The following is a 14,793-nucleotide window of genomic DNA, read 5'->3' on the forward strand; positions in this document are numbered from 1 at the left end:
GTACCTTAAGATAGGATGAATGATGTTGCTTTTGGTTTGGTAGAGACGATTGTTCTTAATGGCATATAGTTTGTATCATCAATTAAATTGCATAGAGTATATTTTGTGTATTTTCCTTTTTTAAATATTTTGATGTGACCGCCAATTCCTACCATTTGTTTTTTTTTTTTTTTTTTAATATTTAATTGCTACAGCGAAATTTGTTGGTCGCAGAGATGAGTTCGCATTGACCAGATACTTCAGTTTTGTGTTGAATATTATAAAAAGTTCCTGAAAATTTTGAACTCAAAAAAGAGTTGTTTGCCGAACGAACACTAGAATTAGAATGTGAATTTTATTTTTGTTGTAAAAAATGGTTTTTTGTTTGGAGTTGACAAGCAAAAAGTTGTTAAAACGTAACATTTTATTGCCACTAACGTAACGTCATGAAAACTGTCCCATCTTATATAGAATTCAGTCATAAATTGGATAAAATTATAGTTTAAGCGCTGAGAGCCCTCGCTAGCTGGTAATATTAAGCAGAATATCAAAATCGAGGAAAATTTTATGGGATAAACGGTATGTTTACGGTATATTTTGCAAATGGAAAGATATTTTTGGTATCGATTTGCGGTCACACTGGTTTACAAGTTAATTATATTCTTTTTAATTTTTAAATGCTGCGTAACTGCGTGATCCGGGGATTGGCTCGGAGTCGCCACCAGTCGAGGCACGCACACAACGCCAGCACCGATATCTACGATGTGGTTGTCATTGGCGGCGGACATGCCGGCACTGAGGCCTCTGCAGCCGCGGCTCGGATGGGTGCGCGCACGTTGCTGCTGACACACAAGCTGGAGACCATTGGCGAGATGTCCTGCAATCCCTCGTTTGGCGGCATAGGAAAGGGCCACTTGATGCGAGAGGTGGATGCCCTGGACGGAGTCTGTGGGCGTTGCTGCGATGTGTCTGGAGTGCACTACAAAGTGCTCGACAAGCGACGCGGACCGGCAGTGTGGGGGCCGCGGGCACAGATCGACCGGCAGCTGTACAAGAAAGCTGTTCAGAAGGAGCTGCATAGCACGCCGAACCTGGAGATCAGAGCGTCGGCTGTGGACAATATCCTCATAGAAGATGAGCAGCAGCAGCACAAAAGACGTTGTGCTGGCGTTGTGTTGGCCAATGGAGAAATGGTTCATAGTCGAGCGGTTGTGCTCACAACCGGAACATTCTTGAGGGCACACATCAACATTGGACTGGAGGTGAGACCGGCTGGTCGTATGGGCGATGCTCCAGCAAAAGCCTTGGGCGAGTCCATAGACAGACTGGGCTTCCGCATGGGACGCCAAGAGCAGCGTCGACTACAGCCAACTGGAGAGGCACGACGGAGATGATCCACCGATGCCATTTTCATTTCTCAACAACCAAGTGTGGCTACCAGCCAAGGAGCAGCTACCGTGCCATCTCACCTACACGACGCCGCTGGTCAACGACATTGTGAGAAATAATCTCCACGTGAATCGTCACGTAACCGAGGAGATAACAGGGCCTCGCTATTGCCCCTCCATCGAGTCGAAGATTCTACGCTTTGGCGCAAGAGTACATCAAGTCTGGCTAGAGCCGGAGGGCCTGGATAGCCCCTTGGTGTATCCACAGGGAATTTCCTGCACATTGCCCCATGAGCAGCAAGTGGAGCTGGTGCACGCCATCAAGGGCCTGGAGCATGCTGAGGTGGTGCAACCCGGTTACGGTGTGGAATACGACTTCATTGATCCCCGCGAGCTGTTCCCCACGCTGGAGACAAAGCGGGTGCCTGGTCTCTTCTTTGCTGGCCAGATAAACGGCACCACGGGCTACGAGGAGGCAGCTGCTCAGGGCATCGTGGCTGGTGCGAATGCAGCGGGCAAAACGCGCCACGCAGACGGAAGGCAGCTTACAATTAGTCGAACTGAAGGCTACATCGGTGTCCTCGTGGACGATCTAACATCTCTGGGCACCAATGAGCCCTACCGCATGTTTACCAGTCGGGCCGAGTTCCGACTGTCTCTGCGGCCTGACAACGCCGACATGCGGCTTACCAGTAAAGGCTATGAATATGGTCTGGTCTCGGAGCATCGTTTCCGGCACTTCAAGCAAGCGGAGGAGAGACTACAGTCCGGAATGGAGGCGTTAAGGAAACTCCGCAAATAGCAATTACTGGCGGCAGTCGCTGGACCTGCCCACGTCCAAAGCCTCTGTGGAAAAGACTGCCTTCGAGATGCTTGCCATACCAGCCGACAACATCACGGTGGATAAGCTCATCAATCTGTTCCCAACGGAGCTGACTTGGATGCGCGACGACACCAACCTCGCCGAGAGGCTAAAGATAGAGGCCCTGTACTCGTTCTTTGTTGAGGAACAACAACGGGACGTGGAGGATGTGCGCCGGGAAGAGCGACTGGCCATTCCCGCTGACATTGACTACTTCTCCAAGGTGCTGAGTCTCTCGAACGAGGAGCGCCAGAAGCTGAGCCTCATTCAGCCACAGACCATCGCTGCTGCCAGTCGGATCCAAGGTGTCACCCCGTCCACAATCGTGCGGATAATGAAGTACGTGAAGAAGGCAGACGTTGCCAAGGCATAGGACAATATAAGCTAATTGTTAGTTACATATGTATGTACATAAGTGTTAATAAATTTACATATAATGTATAAAAGATCCTTGGGTTTTTTGGGTCCTGACAGGCTCCTTGGGTTTTTTTTTTGAACTTTTAGTCGAACGCAGTGAGCCGTGGAACGTACATTCATTCGTTCTGCAGTCGTTACTTTCTGAAAAATAGTGTAGCATACTTTTAGTTACTTTTCGACTGAAAAAAATATTGCTGTTTCATAGCAGCCAGCTCTTGACACAGGGAAAAAACATAAGAACCAGCTACTTGCTGCTGATTTCTGTTGGCCTGGTACTTTGCTGGTTTTCGGCCATTTGAGCGAAGCCATTTCCAAAGTTGTTGGTTGTTGTACAACAATTTTTGTTTGTTGTACAATAATTGTTTGTTGTAAAACAACAACAACAACAACATTTGTTGTACAACAACATCAAATTGACAACAACAACAGGCAAGATTTGTTTTGTTGTTTTCTCCTTTATTTGTGGGTCGATCAGGACGTGCCACGCCTCCTCGTGTTCGGGACAATGTCCAGGATCGTTTGCAATCCCTTCGGCTGCAAGGACATCAAGGATAATGCCATTTTAACGGTGTTTTTATCTAGAAACCCTATACCGCTATATCTCGGCTGTATCCTGTCGGATCAGGACATGCCATACCTCCTCGTGATTGGGACCAGGTCCCGCCTCCTCTGCAATCACTTCGGCTGCAAGGACATCAAGGATAATGCCATTTTAATATAGTTTTTTAGGCAGAGTTCGAAAAACCCTATAACTCCGCTCTTTCCTGTCGGATCAGGACGCGCTTGTGTCCTTGTGAGCGGGAGGGACTCATGCATCGTTGGAAGCCATCAAGGACCTCAAGGACTGCAGGATATGGCTGTTTTACGCAATTGAAAATTTTTTATCTCTTCAGCCTGAAAGTATGCCATACTTTTCAGAATCAAAGCAGCCCCCAAAAGATACTTCATTATTTTGACTAAAATTCGACCATTGCACCCCAAAAGTATGCTTAACTTTTTTTGTGATAAAAATGTTTCTCGAATTTCTGCTCCAGCTGCTCCAATGAATTTTTGTTTAGTTTTCTTGGCTATCTGGGGCGATCGGGGTCATGGCATTTCATGACTGCTTTATACCTACCACTTATCTCACATGTATGTATATCAATGAAAACAAATATCGCATAGACACATAATCAACGATAGTATATATCGATATACCGATCAATCAACAAACTAATCACAGCATGCGTTCGAAATATATGGTATAATTTGATACATTTTTGAGGGTCCCACAATATATTTTATCGTTAATTTCTCGGTCACACTGATGCCTTCGAAATATTCAAAGTAAATAAATAAATTAAGAAAACATGACGGATCCAGAAAACTGCCAAGATTTAGAAGACAAGATGAATAGCAGCGAGGATAAGGAGTGCATGGAGGAAACCAGCAATTGTCCACAAGAGTCGGAGGCGAAGGCAGTGGATGTGGTGAATGCAGTCGCAGACAGCAACGTTCAAGAGCCAAAATTCTATGGCAAAGCGCAAAAATATTGGTCGGAAGTGCCGGCCACAGTCAACGGGATGCTGGGTGGCTTGGGATACATCAGCGCCATCGATATACAGGGATCAAACACGTTTCTGCGCGAAATACGGGTGCCTGGCAACAAGCTGGCGTTGGACTGCGGGGCCGGAATCGGAAGAGTGACTCGGAATCTGCTGATTCCCCGCTTTCATTGCGTGGATATTGTGGAGCAGGACCCAGCGTTTGCGAATAAAGCCCGGGAGTACTGTACAACTGAAAACCAGCCTGTCGGCAGTTTGGGGGAAATCTACAACGTTGGACTACAGAAATTCACTCCCACAAAGAAGTACGATCTTATCTGGAGTCAATGGGTTCTAGGACATCTCACTGAGCTGGACTTGGTCGACTTCTTTCGACGCGTGCGGCAGGGACTGGCTCCAGACGGGTTCTTTGTCATCAAGGAGAACGTAACCAAGTCAAAGGAGATAATCGATGACGACGAAGACTCTTCAGTTACTCGCCCGCTGGAGCACTACGATATATTGCTCAAGACGGCTGGATTTCGTATTGTGCGAAAAGTGCGACAACAGAACTTTCCAAAAGACCTTTACCCAGTTTATATGATTGCCTGTAAGCCGCTCTCTGTGGCTTAAATTCAAAATTTAGTTACTAACGAAACGAACGTACAAGCGAAATTGTACCCACAAAAACCAATATCACAATTTTAGCTAGTCATCAAAATGTTTAACTTATAGTTGTATAGTTCATAGAGACAAATAAATGAATCAAATGACCATGCCGGGTCACAAATGCGCATAGATTCGAGTTTTCTTTTAATTTATGTTCAATAATAACCCAAAGCACAGTCCCATTCGTTTCATCGATCCGGCAACGCCATGTCGCCAGCTGCTCCAAGAATTGCTCGTCGTAACAACTGCATCCGCTTGTAATTGGATAATTTAAACGTTTAAATGGCACTGACAAAAGTCTACGATGCCGCGACAGTTTTCAGGCACTTAAATGGCGTTTTAAATGTATACAAACCCGCCGGCATGAAAGTGGGACACGTGCGCAGTGCTGTTCTCAGCAACATTTGCAAGGGTAAGTGGAACAATCTTTAAATATTCGAAAGATAATATATCGTAGTCTCCTTAAGGTCTCAACGAAATGAAGCAACGCGAGCCCCGCAAGCTGCCCGAGAACTCGCCGCTCCTGGGCACGGGCACCGCCGCTGACAGTGTGCTCCATAATATAGCCACAAACACGGATCTCTCGGACGATGTTCTGTGCACTGGATCTCGCTACATGCCCGACGATATACGCTGTGCCACAGTGGCCAGTTTGGGGCAACACACCAGCGGTGTTTTGCGTAAGTATTACACTTACACTTTTACTGGAATATAACCCACTAATTTCAGTGCTATTTAACAGTCTTTGGCATCAACAAGGGACTGCGCCAATCGAGTCGCATACAGAAGAACCGGCCGGTGCGAGTGTACCACATTACTGGCCGCATGGGAACTTCCACGGAGAATCACCTGCCAGACAGCCACATAACCGCGCGATCCAACCATAAACATGTTTCGGCGGAAAGAATCAGTGGCCTGGCGGCCTCCATGCAGGCCTCGCATCAGCGGAAAATGTACGAGCTGTGCGGCGTCGACCTGCAAACCCAGGCTGCCTACGAGCTGGCGTGCAAGGGCCTCATTCGGCCGGCCGACAATAGTTTGCCCGTCATTTATGGCATCAAGTTGATTCATTTCGAACGCCCGCACTTCACTCTGGAGGTGCATGCCATCAATGAGACGCAGGAGTACTTGACTGCCCTGGTGCATGACATGGCGCTGGAGCTGCGCACGGTGGCCCATTGCAGTCAGCTACGATGCATTCGCCACGCCCACTTTGATGTCACTGACAGTTTACTGAGACATGGCTGGCATCTGCCGGGTATCGTGAAAAACCTGCGCCAGCAGCGGGAGATTTTGCGGGCGCATCCGCAGATGCTAGAGCAAGAGCGTATAGAGCTACATGCGTGATGAGATAGATAGGCTAGATTAATATGATAATAAAGTATGTTTTATTTGGATAACTAGTCAATTCTCTGCTGTTGGTATTTGTGGGTCAGCATTAGTTTCTCCCACTCAAAGATCTCCGCCTGCAGCTTCTCATTCAGCTTCTTACCTGCCACAGAATCGAGTTCCTTTTCCAGCACTTTCTGAGCCTCTTTGAGTCGCAGCAGGGCATCTTCTAGCAGAGTAGAAGCCTGTGCGGGATTCCTGCGCGCCTGTTCCTCCAGGGTGTGGGCAATCTCGACGAGAATAACAGTCAGATAGATGGCCAGCTTAATGCTGTAGGGATCCAGGCGACGACACACGTTGTACAGGTCGTCGCACAGGCGCAGCTTACGCTCCAGTGTCCCGTCACTGAGCGAGCTCAGTTCAAGACCAACCTCGTTGCCATACAGCTGGATGAGCGTGTGCTTTAGGTTGAACATGTGAAAGTGGTTTGGGTGCAGCATCTGCGTCAGACGGGCCAACGTTAGCTCGATCTCACTGGCCGAAGGGCGGTCGGCCAGCATCTTGTCCACCTGCTCCGTCATATGGGTTTGCAGCTCGGTCACGTATGCCGTATCCATGGACATGGGGCAAGAGTCGCATTTCCACTGACTGTTCTCGTCGACTGGATCCACGGGCAGTTGCTTGCCCCCACAGGACTTGTTGACATCTCCCAAGCAGGTCAGCGCACTCACATAGCTGCCAAACTCCGTGGGATCCAAGCAGCGTTCGCAGCCGCATTTGAAATGCTTCGTCAGCCGCAGATGATGCTGTCGCAGATGAGTGCCCCACAAGATGTTTGTGTAGGTGATCCTCAAGTGGTCGCCCTTCTTCAGGTCGCCGCCCGCCCTCACCGCGATCTGCATGGTAGTTCCGTCAAACTGAAAATAGCAGTTGGGCTGGCAGGCGTGCTCCATCATGCACGCCTGTCGGAACATTCCACTCAGCTCGATGCCCGTGGGCAGCTCGACCACCATGTAATTGGTCTCAATGATGCCACACAGCCGATGCAGCAGCTCAGGTTCGTAGTGCTCAAGAACATCCTTATTACTCTGCTTGAGGCGCTGCAGAAAGCGTTGAGTCAAGTAGCTAACAATTCCATCTTCTGCCTCCTGGTGGAGCTCAGTGCCTTGGCGTTCCTCTTCGTGCGACTGCATCTCCAGCAGATCTGCCCACTTCTTCGGATCTTTGCGCTGCAGCAGCAGACACTTAAGCACAAGAAGTGCATCCCCACGGTAGAAATCGTTCAGTCCACGAGCGTCGGCCCTGGCAGACGGTCCCGGACCCAGGCTGAGGACGCTGCACTCCAGCGCCTCGTGCTCGCAGGTAGAACTGCAAACTGGCCAGCGACAACTGTGGAATGCGTGGGAACTATAAGCAGCTGTCTGCCAACGAAAACTATGTGTGTACTCACTTGCGGCACAGATGTTTACCCAAGCGAGAGGGCGTGTAGCAGCCCACGCACGGCACGGTTGTGGAGGATCTCTCCCCCTCCGACATGTACCACTTTGGACCGACCACCAGCGGCTCCTCAACGAAAATGATCTGATTGGCCTTGATGTCCTGTGTGGCCACCAAAAATCGGCCCAACACATCATCCTTCTCCTCTCGAATCGGCTTGCAGCAGCGCTTGTGGTCGGGCCAGTGTTGCTTCTGGTGTTCCTTGTTGCAGTAGCGCACAATTTTGCAGCGGGTGCAAGTCTGCGAGGCTGCTACTCCGCACACGGCACAGGCACATTCCAGGCTCCGCATGATGTGTGTTATACACGGAATATGATTCCGAAACTGTTGAGTTCGTTACGTTGGCAGCGATGCGGCTGTTTTTGTACGCAGCCGGCTGAGATTTGTGCTTATTTTTAGCGCGCTTCCCCCAAAACAAGAACACAAGCGTTGCCATACTCACGCAATTTCTCTCTCTCCGCTCTCACTCTCTGGCTCGCTCTCTTTTTCCCGACCCAATTAATGGTTTTCATGCACTTTATTTCACATTTTATCCGATGCTGATTACAAAATTGAATCGTACAAAACATTCGTCAATTAGAAACAGATTTAGTTAAATTACATACAGCACGTAGTTTGCATTTTAAGGGGAATTGATCAATGCAGCCATAATATAAATACAATTGATTTCGACTTGATTGTACACTACAGTAGCTCTACAGTCTAGTAAGGATCTTGTGGCGCATCCAAGTCCCGGTAGTGTGATCTGTGTGATCGATAATCAAAACCACCGGGTCTGTAAGCAACGAGAATTGAAGTAATTTAGATATTTGTGGAATATTACATGTTTATTTATTTAGTCTATGGCTTTGCCCGTTTCGGCAACGTCATTCTAGTTAAGACGGTTTCTAAATACAATTGACAAAACATTGTACACGAAATCAGATATCGGTCGGTATTCATATATAAATCAGCTTTATAATATGCATTGGCTTGTTCTTTCTCTTTATCTTTCTCGGGAGCATTGCTGGAACTCAATGCTGGAAACGGAATCATCAGATCGGATCAGATTTCATTTGCATTTTAGTCTGTAACTTTGTGGTCTGTTACAGCTTGTGGTTTTGTTTGTGTACTTGGCAATGCATTTGGTCTAATCAACTAGTCAAATATATCGGAATTTGCGGGCGCATCCAAATCATGGTAACCGACAAGCCGGCGGTGGTGTTCCAAAGGCAATTCCCTGCAAAATATTTGCGACACAAGAAGATTGTGACAAATTTCGTTTTTAGACCAACAGAAATGAAATCAAAATATAGAAACAAAGACGTAAAAGTGGGCGATATCTAATCTTATCTGAGAGGCGACGAAAGGACTGAACAGGCGCTGTGTAGGCAACATCAAGCTGGCTGCTGGCCATTCCACAGCTCGGTTCAGTCATGATTCGAGTAATCATCCGACTGATGACATGATTCGCCACCAAGGATGCAGGAATAGCTTGCAAATGAAGCAAGGAGAAAGTGTAGATATGTGCGTTGAACGGAATGCTCTCAGGGATTATAGTGGTGAAAACAAATCTCCTACGAAACTCCTTCAGGAGAAAGATTGTGGCTCGAATGAGAACCGAACCCATTCCAAGGAATAGCGCGCTTAGACTAAAAGTAGAAAGGAAAGGCTCAAAGGCTCAAGTACTAACCTGCGAGCGGGCGCAAAGTGGCGTCCACCACGGCCACCACCACCCATCATGTGGCCTCCAAAGCCATAAGGCATTCCAGCCATTGGGGTGTACATCGGCGGACGGTAGCTGGATATAAAAATGGACATGAATTCCGTTTCGAGGAATGCATAGCATGGCACTCACCCTCCGGGTCCACGAGCAGACTCCTGTTCAGGACGCTTCACGCTGCCGGGATGCTCTGGCAACTGTGGACGCTTCGGGTCGCGTAAATAATTGTTGAAATATTGCACCTCCTTGCGGACCTCGTCGACCTTCTCCTCGTGCTTGTTGAAGATGTGCTTGCGGATGAACTCGGGTCCCTTGAACTTCTTGCCGGAGAGCGGACACAGCCACTTGTCCTTGGCGAGCTCCTGGGTGTTGGCCTGCACAAACTTCTCTACCTCGGTGTCGGCATTTTTGGCACCGAGATCCTTGATCTGATCTTCGCTAAGCAGCGCTGTCTTGGTCAGAAATTGCAGCAGCTTGCCCTCGTACGACTTGATGTACTCATTGAGCTCGTTGCTGGTCACACGTGAGGGAGCCGGGCCACGGGCGTGGATAATGCCACAGCGATTGGGCATCTCATCCTCGTACGGATACTCGCAGTGGTTGTAGTAGTCCACCGAGTGTACAACCCTAAGGTACAGCACCAGACGATCCAGCACTGACAGCAACTGCTCGTCGCGTTCGATGGGCTCGCCCTCACCGTCCTTGCGGTCACCGGAGAGCCCCAAGAGCTCCTCCTCCTCCGCAGAAGCCTCTTCGATGAGGTAGTCGGTGATGTTCTGCAGCACAGGATTCTTGGAATTGAAGCCATAGCTGGGGCCGCTTCCATTGCCAGATACCGCTGCTTCCGGGTCGCTGGCAGGCGAGGGCTTGCTGAGCTGATTATCGGACCACAGCTTGAACTTCTCATCCAGATTCATGACGATCCGAGCGCACAACTTGATATCCGATCGCACCACCTGCTTGTGGGAAGTAATTCCGTTGGCTGGACGCACTCGCCGACTCAAGTCGCGATTGACAATGGCCCCCATTTCGCAGTCGCGCAATCGCTGATTGTTCAAGCTCCAGCAAATCTCTTTGATGTTGACATCGCGTGTGAAAGTAATCCAGCCGCGACGATACCAACGACGTTCCACCAACGGATCTGCTATGGCCGTTCTCAAATATCCGCTGAAGCGACTGCAAAGCGCCTCAATCTCGGCCTTGGTTATGGAGGGAGCCAGGTTGCGTAGGAAGATCGAGGAGGTCCGGTGCATGGCCCGCGGAGTATTCACTTTGTCCAGGTCAATGGTTACTGGTTTCACCTCACCGGTATCAGCGTCCTCCCCAGTCTCCCCAGGCTCAGCTGCACTCTCGTCTGTCTTGGCGGCATCTCCATTTTCCTGTTTTTTCTCATCCTCTTTGGGTTTTGGTGATTTCTCTGCCTGACCGTCCTCCTTAGCTTCACCCTCGGCAGCAGGAGGATCAGCCGCGGGCTTCTCTGCGGCTGCTTCCTCTTTGGGACTAACTGATCCCTGCTTCGCCTTGGCTGCTTCTGCTTGATCCTTTTCTGCCTCCGCTTTCTGTTCGGCCCTCAGGCCATCCTCAACATCATATTTCGCTTTAAGCTTCTCGTCGTCCTCCTCTTCGTCGGAGGAGCTGGAGCTAGACTCGGACTCAGATGAGGAACTCTCCTCGTCGCTGCTGCTGTTTCGCTTGCGTTTCTTGATCTTCTTCTTCTTTTGCTTCTTCTGCGTCTGCTTGATGTCCGGAATCGGCTCGCTCTCTTTTGGCTCTTCCTCCTCCGGTTTTTTGGCAGGCACAGGCGCAGCTTCCACTTCAGGTTCATCCCAGTTCTCATCGTCCGAATTTACTGGCTTCAACTCCGTACGCTGAGGCGAAACAATTTGCGGCATTTCTTCGTCCTCTTCCTTCTCTTTCTTGGGACTCTTGGGCGTATTTTCGACCACCGTGGCTGTGTCATCTGGCTCTGGCTTTCGTTCGAAGACAACCGGATCCTTGACTACTGGCTTCTCATCGAGAACCTTGAGATCCTCGTCGGTGCCGCCTTCCAGCTTGATCACACACGTGTCCAAAACCTTGATCAGCGCATCGCTATGGGAGGAATCCACCTTGACGCTCCCAATGGTGCCATTCTCCAGGAGTTCCACAAACACATCTGTGCGTCTCTGCAAGAAATTGAAGGGAGAGTGGGATTTAAAAAGTGAACACAAAGTGATTGTAGTTCATCATAATGCATACCCGCAGAAATCCGCGCTGCTCCTCGCTGCGATTTACACTGTCCTCGGGATGGTATTTATTCTTGAACCTGTGAAATGACAAAAGATTGTTCAAGTGAGCAAATGGTGGGGGCAGGAAGAACCAATTCCTGACGGTAAACAATTCTGCGCGTCAGTCGAATTTCTACATTTCGCATATCCTTTTTCCGGCTGTTGGCAATAGGTTTAGTTAATGATTTACTTGGTTTAGATAGCGATTGGTTTTTTGTTTGTTTTTGTTGTTGTTATTACCCAAAGTCTTACCTTTGATGGCTTTGCGCTTTCGTTATTTATAGGAATTGTGATATATGGTTATGTGGGCTTTCGCTCAACAATCGAATTGAAATAAATCGCGGTTTCAAAATATAAACACACCTCGGCATTGCTCGCCGGGTAATTAAGACTTTAAGTTATATGAATATCAGACAGCAGCTCTGCAAAAGCGGCGCAGAGGCTCTCAGATAGGACTCTGTCTCACAAACCCAATAAGCTGCAGAGAAAAACTTAATAATATACAAACAGTTATGATTTGAGTGGCGCACAGGAAAACGGGGAAAACAACGCAAGGGATTGCATGGGGATGGTATAGATGGGGAGACTTGTAGATCAACCAAATGAAAAATGGAGTGCCCTGCATCAGCATCGGCATCGACGCTGGGAGCTCACTCGTCGTAGGAGTCCGGGCAGTGGGCTAGCTACTAACCATTCCTCATCCTTGTGGGCCACAAAGAACTCGTTCAGCTGCTGCCGCTTAAAGTCCGTCTTGTATTCGGTGTACTTGCGCATCACCTCCGAATCGGAAATGTTCTCGTCCTGTGTGTCCAGGAACTGTTTCAGGGTCAGCATCGCCGGCTGAGTCAGCGTGTCTCCCCCTAAGATTGGCAGCTCTCGCACTGGCGGTGGGTGACTTGCGTGGTGGTACGCCGAGTGCATTGACTGATAGTGATCAGTCCACGCCTGCATCAGATAGGGGTCATAGCCTGCAATTCCGAATATAGTACAATCATATGTTCCGAATGGTTTTGTGGTCAAACATACCACCATAACGTGGACCTGGGCGTCCATCTCCTTCACCCCAGTCAGGACGCATACGTTTCGCTGGTGGCATCTCGCGGCCGGGAGAGCCGTATCGTGGCCGTGGACCTGGGCCGCGGTAATCGCTGTAATCAGGTCGATGACGCTGAACACCTCCGCCTCCAGCACCTCCACCCCTGAATGGATTGCTGTAATGTGGATATTTACAGTTAAATGTCACATTTTGCCGGTGGATGGGCCACTTACCGCTCCGACCATTCGTCCCGGCCTCCGCCAGCACCGCCTATGGGGCGACGCTCATCCCGTCGCTCCGTCCGATAGCTCTCGCGTTCTCCACGGAACTTGTCGCGCCGCTTGCGGTCGTATTCATCATCCGAATCAGCCATTGGTAGTTGTCTGAAATAAAGAATGAATTCCGAATTTAGTGAAAGTGCCTCGGCCATAACCTCAATTTTCTCCTACTTTTATTCACTTTTGCCAACTATTTAAAACAATTTTTCAGTTGTCACACATACAATCGCTTATTCTGGGATATAAAAACTAGTCATTAAAAAATCTTTAGTTACTTGTTTTATGAACGAAAACACAAGCCGCCATCTTGCCGCTTGGCAGAAAACAAATCGCTTACGTGTTTTGGAAAATTTACGAATTCTTCTGTCGAAAACTATGGGCAAGTGGTCGCACTAACTTATGCAGATTTAGCTTTTTTTTTGTTTGTGTTCCCAGAATGAACGCTTACCTTGTTTTTATATAAATTATAAAATTTTTCTATTTTTTTTGTTGTATTTGGCACGACAATGAATTAGGGCTGTCAAAAATATAAAATATATCAATATATCGATATGTTTCACAGTAAAAATATATTTAAATCGTGATTTTTGTTTTGCCAAAATATCAATATACGATATACTAACAGAGCCTCGGAAATATACCGAAATATACTAAAACACCGTAGCGTATTAACCCACTACAGCTCCTCTATTTAAACACACAGTAGGTTAGCGGTTCAACTGCAGAAGATAACTGTTGGTAATTCTTGGTCAAAAGATTAAACTTGTTAAATAGGACCCTGAGCACTGAATGTACTGTTGAATTCGACTGATTCGACTAAAAGAAAAAAAAATGCGCTCAGCTGACAAACTCTTTTTAAATATATAATTTTTATTTTATTACACGTTTCATATATCGTATATATATATATAGACTTTCTGTTGGATTTATATTGTATGTATATATTTACAACTTAGTTTTAGAACTATGCAAAGTGTTCGGTGTAGTCTAGACCTAAATAAATTTGTTATTTATGAAATTAATTTCAAAAAATGTAATTATACATACATTATACGCATTAACCTTGATTGCGCCCCCCGCTATACATACATATGTAAGTAGCCGTGTCGATGCGCCAGGCCAGACCACTCGAGCCGAGCCATTAACCATTTATATAAACATTTCGATCCGTTTCTTCCCCAACTTAACTTAGCATCCTCTGACTTTGAAGTATAAAAGTTTCTTTTTTTCTGGTTGTATTGTAAGTTACTAGCAATAATATTAACTGTAAGTGAACAGATTTCCAAATAAGTTGTCAGTTTCGTAGACAGGAGTAAGTACTCGTAAGTATATCTAGATATATGTCCGTAAGAATTATATATTTATGCACCGTACGTTCTGAGAACAACAAGCAAACTTCTCACGTTAGAGTTCCGAATATTACGCCAAATAATTAAGTATGCGTGTGTAGATACTCTTTGAATCGTTTAATCGGTTCGGTTTAAATGCTAACAATCTCTACATCTCTCTCATTATCATAATTGGTAAACGGCAACTCAAACAATGCGCAGTGTCTGAGGTTCTTGAGTGAATCGAACTGAAAGCACCAGCCTCCCCGTGTGGGGACAGTGGGCCTGACAGGGTAATCGAATGCTTGCTGGCAGTGTAGCATGGAAATCATAATGCAAGTGGAGATAAAGTATTCCCATGGATATATCAGCCACAGTTTTGAAGAATTAAAATATGTTGCTCATCGCATTGTCCTACGTACATATTTTGTGTGTGTGTGTGTGTGTGTGTTCTTACGGGTTTCATTTAGAATATGTTTAATATTTGTATTTTAATTAGATTATCGGCTTTGCTCGGT

At 47.4% G+C, this 14,793-nt stretch overlaps 4 protein-coding genes and 1 pseudogene across 6 annotated transcripts; 3 read left to right on the plus strand and 2 right to left on the minus strand.

Moving 5' to 3' along the window:
* Nucleotides 1–614: 614 nt before the first annotated feature.
* On the plus strand, nucleotides 615–2,640 carry LOC117891363 (annotated as a pseudogene).
* A 1,297-nt stretch (nucleotides 2,641–3,937) lies between these two features.
* LOC117891450 (alpha N-terminal protein methyltransferase 1) lies at nucleotides 3,938–4,959 on the plus strand. The gene has a single exon (XM_034796930.1). It carries the CDS (start codon nucleotides 3,996–3,998, stop codon nucleotides 4,800–4,802), a length of 807 nt encoding a protein of 268 aa, XP_034652821.1. The 5' UTR covers nucleotides 3,938–3,995; the 3' UTR covers nucleotides 4,803–4,959.
* Nucleotides 4,960–5,046: 87 nt separating this feature from the next.
* LOC117891014 (mitochondrial mRNA pseudouridine synthase Trub2) lies at nucleotides 5,047–6,238 on the plus strand. Its single transcript, XM_034796172.1, has 3 exons — nucleotides 5,047–5,250; nucleotides 5,306–5,518; nucleotides 5,581–6,238. Exons 1-3 carry the CDS (start codon nucleotides 5,121–5,123, stop codon nucleotides 6,183–6,185), a joined length of 948 nt encoding a protein of 315 aa, XP_034652063.1. The 5' UTR covers nucleotides 5,047–5,120; the 3' UTR covers nucleotides 6,186–6,238.
* LOC117891013 (SET domain-containing protein SmydA-8) lies at nucleotides 6,204–8,052 on the minus strand. The gene is made up of 2 exons (XM_034796171.1): nucleotides 7,618–8,052; nucleotides 6,204–7,556 (listed from the first exon to the last, which is right to left on the minus strand). The coding sequence occupies exons 1-2, from the start codon at nucleotides 7,953–7,955 to the stop codon at nucleotides 6,239–6,241; spliced, it is 1,656 nt and encodes a 551-aa protein (XP_034652062.1). The 5' UTR covers nucleotides 7,956–8,052; the 3' UTR covers nucleotides 6,204–6,238.
* A 110-nt stretch (nucleotides 8,053–8,162) lies between these two features.
* LOC117891454 (serrate RNA effector molecule homolog) lies at nucleotides 8,163–13,499 on the minus strand. Of its 3 annotated transcripts, XM_034796935.1 has the most exons (9): nucleotides 13,396–13,499; nucleotides 12,903–13,052; nucleotides 12,660–12,844; nucleotides 12,325–12,601; nucleotides 11,605–11,671; nucleotides 9,502–11,531; nucleotides 9,337–9,444; nucleotides 8,767–8,883; nucleotides 8,163–8,728 (listed from the first exon to the last, which is right to left on the minus strand). In XM_034796935.1, exons 2-8 carry the CDS (start codon nucleotides 13,040–13,042, stop codon nucleotides 8,802–8,804), a joined length of 2,889 nt encoding a protein of 962 aa, XP_034652826.1. In that variant the 5' UTR covers nucleotides 13,043–13,052; nucleotides 13,396–13,499; the 3' UTR covers nucleotides 8,163–8,728; nucleotides 8,767–8,801. The 3 variants fall into 3 exon arrangements, 2 of the variants coding, with proteins under 2 accessions (XP_034652826.1, XP_034652827.1); XM_034796936.1 differs by lacking the exon at nucleotides 8,767–8,883 and having other exon boundaries at nucleotides 8,163–8,439; XR_004648625.1 differs by lacking the exons at nucleotides 8,163–8,728; nucleotides 8,767–8,883; nucleotides 9,337–9,444 and adding an exon at nucleotides 11,886–12,111 and having other exon boundaries at nucleotides 11,517–11,531.
* Between the last annotated feature and the right edge of the window lie 1,294 nt (nucleotides 13,500–14,793).

This window comes from Drosophila subobscura, chromosome E (assembly GCF_008121235.1).
Source record: "Drosophila subobscura isolate 14011-0131.10 chromosome E, UCBerk_Dsub_1.0, whole genome shotgun sequence".
NCBI classification, from domain to species: domain Eukaryota; kingdom Metazoa; phylum Arthropoda; class Insecta; order Diptera; family Drosophilidae; genus Drosophila; species Drosophila subobscura.

Coding starts and splice junctions, on each gene's coding strand:
- LOC117891450 (XM_034796930.1), top strand. CDS start 3,996: ATGACGGATCCAGAAAACTGCCAAGATTTAGAAGACAAGATGAATAGC.
- LOC117891014 (XM_034796172.1), top strand. CDS start 5,121: ATGGCACTGACAAAAGTCTACGATGCCGCGACAGTTTTCAGGCACTTA. Junction 5,251..5,305: donor TCTCAGCAACATTTGCAAGG/GTAAGTGGAACA, acceptor AGTCTCCTTAAG/GTCTCAACGAAATGAAGCAA. Junction 5,519..5,580: donor ACACACCAGCGGTGTTTTGC/GTAAGTATTACA, acceptor GCTATTTAACAG/TCTTTGGCATCAACAAGGGA.
- LOC117891013 (XM_034796171.1), bottom strand. CDS start 7,955: ATGCGGAGCCTGGAATGTGCCTGTGCCGTGTGCGGAGTAGCAGCCTCG. Junction 7,557..7,617: donor GGTAAACATCTGTGCCGCAA/GTGAGTACACAC, acceptor CGCATTCCACAG/TTGTCGCTGGCCAGTTTGCA.
- LOC117891454 (XM_034796935.1), bottom strand. CDS start 13,042: ATGGCTGATTCGGATGATGAATACGACCGCAAGCGGCGCGACAAGTTC. Junction 11,672..12,324: donor GCCCACAAGGATGAGGAATG/GTTAGTAGCTAG, acceptor GTCATTTCACAG/GTTCAAGAATAAATACCATC. Junction 11,532..11,604: donor AGCAGCGCGGATTTCTGCGG/GTATGCATTATG, acceptor AATTTCTTGCAG/AGACGCACAGATGTGTTTGT.